The 12,083-nt window shown below is 37.0% G+C and overlaps 1 protein-coding gene across 2 annotated transcripts in view; it reads right to left on the reverse strand.

Moving 5' to 3' along the window:
* phf2 (PHD finger protein 2) overlaps positions 1-12,083 on the reverse strand; it is a 93,845-nt gene that overhangs the window by 37,998 nt on the left and 43,764 nt on the right. For both annotated transcript variants that reach the window (XM_039770965.1, XM_039770964.1), the window contains exons 5-8: positions 9,363-9,504; positions 3,779-3,965; positions 3,385-3,547; positions 2,596-2,683 (exon numbers count right to left, since the gene is read on the reverse strand). In XM_039770965.1, the coding sequence (XP_039626899.1) occupies positions 2,596-2,683; positions 3,385-3,547; positions 3,779-3,965; positions 9,363-9,504 (580 nt within the window). The remainder of the gene's footprint in view (positions 1-2,595; positions 2,684-3,384; positions 3,548-3,778; positions 3,966-9,362; positions 9,505-12,083) is intronic.

Genomic DNA, 12,083 nt, shown 5'->3' on the forward strand with positions numbered 1-12,083 from the left:
AGGTCTCTTCTGGGTAGAAATTTAATGGATTAGGTATAGATATGGGACACCATATGGCTTATATAACCTTTTTTCCTTTCCATAAAACCAGATATATGTGTTGATTCATTGCATGGTTTTATTTAAAAATAGATCACAAAAAAGCATGCTCTATGACAGAGAAGCTGCAAACCAGTTTTTTGAAAACCACTGTACTTTATGCATAACAACTCACAGAAATTATTCCAAAAGCAATTAGAAGGGAAGCTTTATTTATCCAGAATGGGGCCACTTTACATGTGCGGCTCATTAGTATCAGGTAAAATTTCATGATTTGTTGTACAAGAAGCTATGCAACATAGCATAGAGTCATGTGGGAAATGAATGGTAACTTGTGATACATCTAAGCATTGTTCAATCACTCCCAATATAGTCAATTATCAATGAAGTGTGAGATGGCACCTATTAAGTAAGGTGAGAAGAATACAGCCAATACATCCACATTCTTAAGAGATGTAGCTGGGCACTGCCTTGTTGGAAAATGGCATGAGGAAGACTTGCCAATAAAGTTGTATGATGGATGACACAGTATAATTGACAAGCAGCAATAATATTACCTGAACTGTAATGTCATTAATATTATTTTCCAAATGTGAATTCATTGATCTTCAACTCTGGCGGCAATGAAAGATTCACCACTGAACATCACCTTATGCATTGGTAGTTTAAACGGCTGGAGCACAAGAATGGATAATGTGAAGAATCATGTATGCAAACCATCAACCTTGTACTTGCTCTCAGCTTCATACGATCACCAACACCATCCTGCCATGACACTGGTACAGCTAAAGTGCTTAAGTACATTGGGCTCACTAGCTGGCCTCTGAAAGACCACTTATTCAGTACTGATGAAATTTGTGTGATATCTGCACAACTAACAAATACCTCCTATCATAAAAATCTGACCTTTTGAGATCATTACAATTTAATGAATAAACTAACAGGCCTACTAGTGGAGACTATAAGTTTAACAAGAGTAAACACATATTTCTTCAAGTATCCTTACATATGTAGTTTCTTTCTTTGAAGCTGCAATGTCTACAGCTATTAAGCTACCACCATGATGAGACTTTTTTATAAATTGCTGTCTCATCCTTCATATTTCATTATGATTCCAGATGAGATAGCAACAACTCTGTTCTAGATGATGTAACATACTCTCGAAGTCCTTTTATATAAACTTATAAAAAGCACACAAACACACAACTGTATGCTTTCTAACATTCGAGAGACTGAAAGTATTTAAGGAACTGTGTACACACTGTCTTACTTCTTAGATAAATCTGAGAAAACATCCTATTTTTGTTTCATCTTGCATCCACACCAAAACATTTTGAAAACACTCTCCGAAGTGTGCAAATCTGAAAAAGTTAGGTCACACGTAGCAGTGAGGGTGTTAAAACAACAAAACGTTTTGAAATCGCTGATGTATGATTGCCATGTCATCAGGCACTAACTTCAGCTTTTTACCCCGTCTTCTTATCTTTACTGTGAGGATGGTCATTTCCTAACTCCTCTGCATCAGCCAACAGGTACTGTACCTTGAAACACCTGGCTATTTCACACCAAAACCTTTAGCAAAACTCTCAGTCTATATTTTCCAGTTTTTTGGCAACCCTATACTTGGTTGTACTTCATCACCTGTTCTTACAAAGAACTCTAAATTGTTTCTTCTTATGTTCTTTTAGCATTTCAGTTTTGTTTGGATTTGCTCTGTAAGCATACAGCACTCATCCACAGCTGATGAGCTGTGGATGTTCATTAAGAAAGATTCACACGTTTTTGCTGCTTCAGTGTGGATGATTAACATTTTGAAAACGATCTGATGATGCTAATATGGATGAAAATTTTCTTAAATGAAACCACATCTATTTTTTAAATTCATTTTAAAAAATGTCCACCATGAAATTCAATTTTTTGACCACCAAAAAATGTATTGTTTTGAAAACACTCATTAAAGAGTATAAATTGAAAAAACTTTTTCAAAAATGCTGAGCTACAATATTCAGGTGATCAGGCACTGACATTGCTTTGTTCAGATAATTACCTTTGTGATTTCATGTTTACCTTGTGGACAGTCATAGCCATAACTTCTTTGCATCAGCTGTCAGGTAATGCACCTTGAAACACTTGAACATTTCCCTGTATTTGTATTGGAAAGACTCCCTGCCTATAATTTCCAAGGCTTCAGCAAACTTCCACTTGCTTCTAATCTTTACAAGTAGTTGTATTCAACATCTGCCCAGACAAAGAAATCCTTATTATTTTGTCCTTGTTCATTTGATGTTTTAATTTACATTGAGTTTGCTCTGTAAACAAACAGTGAGATTGGCTGATAAATTTTGTGTGTCCAACTAGGAAGATTTAAATGTTTTTGTCATTTCAGTGTTTATGACAAACTTTTATAAAACAATCTGTGGTTTAAAATTGTATCCATGTTAATGAGGGTTAAACCTAACTTGTCCCTTCCATGCTAGTCAGAACATTTAAAATTTGTAACTTTGATTCCCTGACAGAATAACTTTAAAACTAAGAACATAAATGCACATCCCATACCTCATCTGCATTTCAACGCTTAAATTATGAAGAAAATGGCCAGAAAAAGCTAGACAGTCCACCGTGGTCAAAGTTGCATAAATCCAACCTATAGAACAAACAAGCACATAAAAAAGTTATTTTCATATTTGAATAATTAAACCACACTAAAGTTCAACCCTGGCAATCTTCATAAACAATGGGAGCAACTAAAATCTGGTAAAAAAGGGATGAGTGCAACATGTTTAATCTACATATTAAGCCATCATTTTGCAATGACAGCAAAATTTGAATAACTTAAAAATACAAAATAATAAAACAGTAGCTATATACAAGTGTGGCAACTTGTAGAAAATTAGGATTACCGTACTTCTTTTTTCTGAACAATTTCTAACATACAAGCTTTCAGAATATATATTAGTATGCCTGCGTGAGACAGCTTCTTTTTCAGTTTAACACAATGTTCACAGACATCAGAAGTAACACTGTCCAAAATGAGCACTAGATGGCAGCATTGTACATCACAAAGCTGTCTTGTAAATATTGGGGGACAGGGAGTCTGAGACATTGGGGCAAAAGGACTTTGCCCAATGAGTTAAACTAATTACATAAAACATATTACATTCTATAGGATCCTGCGGGTTATTCTTATATTTGCTTTCACTTGTAAATAATTCTTTGCATTGTGTATATTTAAAAGGTTGGTTAGGTATAACAGAGAATAATGAAAAAAGAAGGGAAAATATAAGGGACAACCAAAATGATGGTCAGGCAGAACAGTGACCAACCACTGACAGAAGGAGATCCTACCAGAAGGGATGAATAATGTCTGTCCTTGCTTCACAGCACACTTGTAACACTTGTCCACTTGATCAGCAAAGAACATTTCACTGTGATTGGATGCAGAACGCCAGCGCTCATACAACGATATGTTTGCGGATGTTGGTTTGATCAAGAAGATGATCGTCTCCCCCTGCATGGACATGACAAGCAACCATTAGCAAGGGCAAAAACCCCAGGACTTCAAGGATCTATGATCAGCTGTCACTCCCTTCAGATAAACGCACTTGAAAGAAGTGAACCGACAAATCCCCCCATACCTAAACATCAGTCACACTTCGCATTCAGAACCAAAAACATAAAGGGGAAAAGCAGGCTGAGCTACGTACAAAACAAAAGCCTGGCCCCTACATGCTGCACTCACCTTGAGGATATGGTACCAAGAAGACGCTCCTCCGGACTCTATGTGGAAGTCTGTATAACTATCTTTCACACAGATTAAGCAGTATTTTGTAACCTTAGGCTTTCCGAGTAGTGCGTCATCAGGCCAGTAATTTTCAACCCAAGAGAGCTTCCGGACAATCTCAGGGCTTTCCACAAAGCTGGCCATTCTGAAAAAAAATAGAAAAAAGGGTCGAAGAAGCACTATTTGCCAACATTCTGCAAAGGCCCGTGTTGGCCCTGTCCCATCACTTGTCCTTATTCTAGTTTGATTTCAGGGGGCAGTGAGTGGGTGTCTTGTTTTGAACACCTTATGCAAATAGTGACTTTCAGGATTCCATGAGGTTTAAAAGTAATTATTAAAACACACCGTATATACATGTAATATTCATAGAGCTGAACGCTTTCTCATACCACACAGACTCATAATGTGGTAGTTTATAGTCTAGAGACAAGTCCCAAACAAGTTTCGATTAATTATTACTTGACACATTCCATATGAAGTAAATCAATAAATCATCAATTCTCCTTATAAACTTTTTATTGCAAATTGGTGGGGACCTGTTCAGTATTAACATTTTACAGAATAATAAAATGATAAGTGCTGTCGCAGGCTGCTGGGCGTGCAGCCCAGCCAGGACGCCCAGGAGGACCAGAGGAGGGCTTGTACCTCCTCCAGACCGCAAGGGGGCAACCGCCCTGGTTGTATTGGGGGCCTGTAGGGACCCGTGGCCACTACCAGGCGGCGCCCCGGTGCCTGAACAACCCTGGACCTCAGCACTTCCGCCACACCAGGAAGTGCTGGGGGGAAGAGGAGCAGGGACACCCAAAGGGCTTCCGGGTGCGCAGCCGGCACTTCCGCCACACGGGGGTGTGTCCGCAGGAGTTTGCTGGGAAGCAGCTGGGGCCCATCCGGGTTCCTATATAAGGGGCCGCCGTGGAAGAGGACGGAGCTGGAGAGAGGACTGGAGGCGGCCAGAAAACAGGCATTTGGGACTGTGAGAGGCCCGGACTTTTGGGGGATCGGTGCTGGAGGCACTGGGACGTGCACTAAAGTTTGTATATATTGTATATAGTGGTGGTGAAAATAAATGTGTGTGTTGGGTGTAAAATGATGTCCGTCTGTCTGTGTCCGGAGCCCATTCCACAGTGCCAAGAAGCAAGTGCATAACAAGTTTATTTTAAAAGTTACTAACTGCCTGATGGCATACTGTATTTTTAGTTAACACTTTCTTTCAAAACATATCACATGCAGCAAATTATTCAATTAGTATTTAGCTCAGCTTTGTATTCTCCTTTTTCCGTTTCATATACATTGATGATTTTGGATAAGAAGTCCTACCAACGGTTAGGCAATGTCCAAAGTAACAGATTTCAATGGTGCTGACAGACTGTGTTTAGGATTGAACCCATCTCATCGCTGACAAAGTCAATTTAAAACAGCTCTAAGGTTACAATCAGGTCCTAATTAGATGAATGCAGAAACTAAAACATCACCCACAATCTCTGTAACTACTGTACATGAAGATCTTTATACATTTAATTTGTTTTCTACTGCTGTGTCGAGTGAGAGATAGAGAAAACAGTGGACAGAGACTATGTTGGAACTGGACAGTATGAATGGGTGTTGTGAGTATGACGGACCAAAACAGAGCAACAGGTATGCATGAAAGTGAAGTGCATGATGTTATCATGGTTTGTCCAAGGCTGGGACACACTCTTGAGTTTGCTTGTCCATAGTTTATTCACCAAAACTACCAAATTACATCATTCTATCTGCCAGGTGAGGGTTCTGCATGTTGGTAAGGGAAACAGTAGGTCACGGTGTGTGGTGCGGTCACTAACAGCCAGCTAAATTCTTACATAAACATTTCCAAAAACTTCTATAAGGATTGTGTATATGGCTCGGGAATATGTATGAGGTCAATGTTAAAATATACTTTTAAAGCTAGAGATGAGGGGGCAAGGGTATTTCTAACAAAGACCATAAACCTTTCCTGTATACAGTATGTAGTTCTATTCTAATGTGAATGTACCTTTAACATTATTCAGTTAAAAGTAGGAAATAGAAATTAAATTTAACACATCAATCAATTATTTTCCAAGAACAACCAGCTAAAGTATAAATCAACCTTTTGATATTAATTATACGTATGTTTGAATTGACTTTCTTAGTTCAAAGTTTAAAAAGGAATCAATAAAACCAATTATTAAACAAAGCGCTTAAATCAAGCAGACACATGAGTGTCAAGTGTGAAAGCACCATCAGATAAACAAAAATAAAATACTTTTTCATTTTCTGCAGGAATTAAAAGCTAAAAGATTTAAGATTTTGATTTCCTTTCAGGTGGGTGCCTGTATTCCCTACCCTTTATATCCAGACAATAAAAGAGTGCCCTAAAATATTTGAAGTAGTCCAATGTTTCCTATCTAATGTGTTCATTCACATTTGTTTTTTTTTTTGCATAGTTTTCTATTAGTGTCTATTTCAGTCTTAAGTACTGGCAAAGGTTAGGGGTAGGGTTAGGATTAAGTGCTGTGAATGTACCTAGTAAATTTTTGAAAAATACAAAACACCTCACAGTTGTGGAAATACAGTTTGTATGTGGAGTTTACTTTTTGAGTAAAATTTGCATGAGACAAGCTGTCTCTAAGGCATACCAGCTGATGCAGTTTCTTTTAATGATGCGTCAATAAGTTTTGTCTCATTCTAGTCTGCCCTGTAAATATAATAATTTATTGTGTGATGCTTTGATGATTCTAAAGTAAACAATGTTTCTTTTGGCAAACCATGAACTCATCTGGTAATACTAGTGCTGTCAGCTTCACTGTGTATAAAAAAATACATCTTAGACTCAATTAAGAAAATTGCACTGGCTTTTACAAGTAAAAGTCCAAAATGACTTAATTGCATTTCTTTTAAAATATGTTGTCATGTTACGTATGTGAGACGAGGGTTAATTAACTATGTTATTATTTTTTAAACGTAAACTACAACTACATGCTTGTTAAGTTTGCAGACTTTTTTCCATCTTCTCTCAGATCACTGCATGAAGCAATTATGGAACTTACAAAAAAGGCTACAAGGGACCCACGTAAACCTTTTATGTTAATAAATGATGTGTTCTGGTATTAATTTAATTAAAGGCATGCTTGGTAATAGTAATCTGTGTGAATATCACAAAAAAACATGGAAGAACAAAGAACCTTCTGAAGTAGTGTACAAATAATAAAAGCTAACACTTCACAGGATGTTCTTTTTAACCAAGATATTACTGACCTTGTTTTTGTTATTGTTTGTCATAGTTTTTGCTATTTGCATAAAAATAACTTCCAAAATGAATAAAAACTGCTTTTGTACTGAACAATATATATGTTTATTGATCTATTATTTAATGCATAAAATTGTTCAATTTGCTTAATTCAATTTAGGGTTGCATTAGGCTAGAGTCTGTGTCCCATTAGTATCAGGTACAATACAGGAAACAATCTTACACTGAGCACCAGTCTATCACAGGGTCAGTTTACGCACACATCTACATAGAGGACAATTTAGAACTGGCAGTGTACCTAACCTGCATGTCTTTGGAGATGTGGAAGGAAAACCAGAAACTTCATATGGACACGGGACAACATGCAAATTCCACACATATAATAACCACACACAAAATTCATACCCAGGAGTCAGCGCTAATCACTGCACCACAAAATTGTTCTTCTCTATTTTATTGACTCGTTTAAATTCTTTTAGTTTGCACTTGTGAAGTTATTTATTTACACTGCACATTATTAAAAAGTTAAAGTATAAATGAAACAACATATTCTTAAGTATTTTTTAATGAAAATCAAATTTAAAAAGGAACATTTTAATGTGTTGTAGTCTAATATTTCCATGGACCTGAGCTCTATTCGTGGTCATGGCGATGGTTTCCGGATTAATCCCATGGATGTGTGTGCTCGGTTAATGGTTGACTTGAATTTGGCCCAGTATGACTGAGTGTGGTTGTACGTGCTTGAACCTGCATCCCATCCAGGGTTTGCTCATGAAATTTACTTGATGCTGGCTGAATACCTCTTTACTAAATGTTATATCAATGTGATTAAAAAATAGGTATGGAAAATGCATGAGTGGATGGGCATCAAAGAGGAATTCATTTTAATTAAAATACTCAGGATATTCAAAATTGAATTTTAAACCACTAACGCGGCATTACTTGTTTTTGATGACTATCACAACAATAACAGTATTTTTTCTGACAGAGTGCAATGTAAAAATGAAAAGCTGCTACTGGGGAGTAGAAATTGACCATTCACTGTTCCATGATAATCACTTTTCCATGTCTACTGTAATACAAATCTCTTATGGACTTCATTAATCGGTGAGACTGCAATTTACAGAAGATAACGTAAAAGTGGGACATGAAGAAAAACACATGTTAACTTTCTTTAGAAAGCAGGAATCGACACAAGATTAAGAAGCTATCCATTCAACTGATACTACATTTTTCATAAACAACTTGGAATATACTCTTTAACATTTAAGTATTCTCCATTATTATCAAAGATTGTCCTTGAGAAGTATGTGTATTTGGGGCTTTGTGTGTTAAGGAAATAAGCAAAAAACATGAAGAAAGACTGCATGCATGGACAGAGAAATAACATGTCATTAGTATGAAGGGACAGCTTAGAAATGTCTAAACCTTGGGCCCCTCAGGGGTGAATCTACTATCACAGCTTTCAGCGTGTGTCCCCAGGAGCCTGTTCTGGTAAGGAGCATTTTCACCAAAAACTCACCACACTGAATGAAACAATTGAGTCTCCTTGTGCCAAATGCAATAGTAGAAATTAAAAGCCAGACAAGGCACAAAACTACCATGTGAACAGACGCTGCTTTGTTAAAAGTATGATCAGCTCTAAAGTTAAGGCATTAGGTCACCCAATGGACTGTAGAGATCTTAATCTGGGCTTGGATCCTTTCTGTATCTCAGTGAAATGATTTGGGATCTCATGTGGATTTTTTTTTTACTTTGGTGGCTAACAGTGCAAGGTGATGTTTCCATAAAAATGCTGAACCTAAAGAAATGCATCAGGCTAATGTTCCCTGCTTTAATTCTGTAATTCACAGACATACAGATATTGACATGGTGTATATTCATTCAATATAAGGTATTCTCAATGCTAGTAGGTATAATATGGTAGAAATAGTTGAACACGTTATAAACAATGGGTTAAGCAAAAGCCACTGTCTCAGAGTTTTATCTTTAAGAGTAACTACCTATAAGGGAAAGCTTAGGATCTGCCTGTTAAAGACGGTCCACAACAAACCAAATCTGATGCCACTAACAGGCTACAGCAAAGCCTTTTAAATGAGTTTCGATAATTATTTGTGCTCCAACTAGATTTAGCAGGTGGGCTTATAGCAGGATAATAGAGGAATTGTACAGTTAACACATTATTCCTTTAATTTTTTGTTTTCCCACAAATGCTGTAACTAAAAACAATCCTACATAAACCTAACATCACAGGCCTCTCGTTGCAGTATTTAAAGCTGGCCAAAATGTACCCACCTGGTATCGGAGAACTCTAAGTTGATCACGTTGAGCACACGTTTTCTGTTGGTACTATAGTAATAGTCCACAAACTCTTTGAGCTTCATTTTGCTTTCTGTCTGCTTGGTCACATCTGTCACATCCACCAATCTTTCTGGACCTAAAATACATAAATAATCAGTGGAATGGCAGTGGTGAGAAAGAGAAAAAATAAAAGAAAATATATAAGCTGGTACAAGGTAGACTCCACAGATAACAGTCAAGCAATATTATCTTTCATCTACGGTTTTATAAAAATCCTTTCAATCACCAGACTTTATACTTCATACATACAATATAAAGTTAAACAGCAGAATCCTAGAAGCAAAATTTTGATCACACAGTTACTTCATTCTTTTGTTACAATTGGCAGTCACTCACAGCATTCTCTCTGCTTCTGACCTTCAGACTCTGTTCAAGAAAGCTACTCCCAGAATCCCATCTCCTTCTTGGTGATCACTGTGTGAATGAGCCACATATCACTTAACTTTATCGAGTTCAATACAAAATGACATCCATCTTAAGGAATGTGCCAATCTGTTTCACCTAAAATCTTGTAGAAAACCATCCTAGTGGAACTTCCTGGAGTGCACATTAATTGTACACTAAACTAAATTGTACTTATTCATTTTGACATGTTAAGTGTTTTTTTTTTGTTTTGTATTCGATGTGTCAATCCCATCAGTATGTCAGTTTATCAGTCACTGCTGTGTGCATTCTCGCTCAATGCAACCACCATTTTCTCATCTTTGTATAGTAAAATTATTTACAAACAAGCTTTTTTTAACTAAAAAGAAAAGCAAAACAAAAGTAAAGACAATGTTTGTGATAATTACTAGCAGCTTATAGTAAGCATCAGGTAGCTCTCTTGCTAGCAGTTGTTTCTTGGATCCCTTTTCATGCTGGTGAAATCATTTTGTTATTGAGAATTGGTGCAGACAAATACTTCACAGTGTCACTGAAAGTATTCTCAAGAACATGACTGCTTTTACAAAATGCCACCACTTCTTACCCTAAAATAACATTTTTGTGTACCTGCCTGTTTTACTTACAGCATACCACTTTTCTGATTAATAATTTAGACACATATTATAACCCTGATCCCCCTCCTTACTGTCTAATAGTGAAAAGACAACTTAAAAAGGGAGAGCTGAAGATGGGTAAATCGGAATCCCCCAAGTGCCACAGCTCTCATGCTTTCTATGCAGATTTTTAAGGGGGTTTGGACATTATTATTTGGCCAAGGACTAACCCTAACTTTAATCTCTCTGCATTCTTGTTGTGTATATAATATCCAGTGAAGCTGGTGACCAGCAGAACAGTCTCAGACTTCATGTGGGAATGCCATAAGTTGTGGAGAAGTTCAGCAATCTGCTTTTGAACTTTCAGGGAAGAGCTTTAGATGTCTCCACTTGACCTTCTGAGTGACGGGCAGATGCTATGGCATTGGGATGTCGTGTTGGTCTTTGCTGGTGTTTCACAATCAGATGAGCCTCAAAATATTTCACCTGCTAACAATGAATGCCAAATTTAAGGTAAACTTAAGAACAAAGATTTTGGTCAAAACAAAGTTCTGTGTGCTAAAGACAGCAAAAAAAAAAAGGAGAGGTCAGGATACATAAAACAAAATAAGAATTCTGGAGTACCAGAGAGATCAAGAAAAGAGAGAAATGGTTGGATTAGGGACTCAAGAAATTATGAATAAACAACATGAGTAACACAAAACTTTAATAAAAACAGAATTAATGAGCAGCATATGTGTGTGTGTTTTCCAAAACATATGCCTAGCTGCTGAAAAAGCTGGCAATAGACAAAGGTGAGCATTGTCAGGAAAAGGTCAATGAAGATGTGATAGGAAACTAGAGGAACAGACCTGCAAACTATCATCTCATCAAGTAAAAGTATAATGAATGCAAAGGTCAGTAGCTTTGCCCGAGCAGTATGTTTGTTTCACTATATGTATTAGGGCTGCAACGATTAGTCGACATAATAGACGACATCGACTACAAAAAATCATCAATGCGGATTTTTTATTGTCGACGTGTCATAAACAGAACCTTCAATAAAAGCTCCAGTCACAAAGAACCAGATTGGTTTTTGTAACTGCAATGCACTACATGAATGTCTGGAGGCAGTATAATTTGTTATTGTTTGTCAAGACTGCACACAGTCCTACCAACGAAGAAGAACGTCTGAGGAGAAGAAGAATGTAGAGGAAAATAAACGTGGTTGCAATGGCGAATCGGATACAGTAGGGGGAAGGAGATGGAAAAAAATTGAGACAGAAATGTTCTAAACTGTGGGAGCACTTCACCGAAAAAGAAAAAAAAGTTGAATGCAGATTATGTAAAGCAGGCCTTTCTTTTCTTGGCAGCACCATCGCGATGCATGAGCATCTGAAACGAAAGCATCCTGGAGATGTGATGCCGCTGTCTCTTGAGAATTTATGCTGGCGCTGTTAGTTAGTTAGTTAGTTAGTTAGGGTCAGATCAGAAGGGGAAGGAGAGCATGAACGAGAGTGAGAAAATAAAAGTAAAAAAGCTAACTATTACAAGTAACACATTTATACCCGATCTGTTCGTTTTCAAATAATATTTCATTAGTGCGATGATGTTTTCTGATTGGTACTATTCAGGTCATGCAATGATTTCTTCAAAATGTCATATATATTTGTCTCTTTGTTTTTTTTCCCCAGTGCTG

The sequence above is a fragment of the Polypterus senegalus genome, chromosome 12, assembly GCF_016835505.1.
Source record: "Polypterus senegalus isolate Bchr_013 chromosome 12, ASM1683550v1, whole genome shotgun sequence".
Classification (NCBI taxonomy): Eukaryota; Metazoa; Chordata; class Cladistia; order Polypteriformes; family Polypteridae; genus Polypterus; species Polypterus senegalus.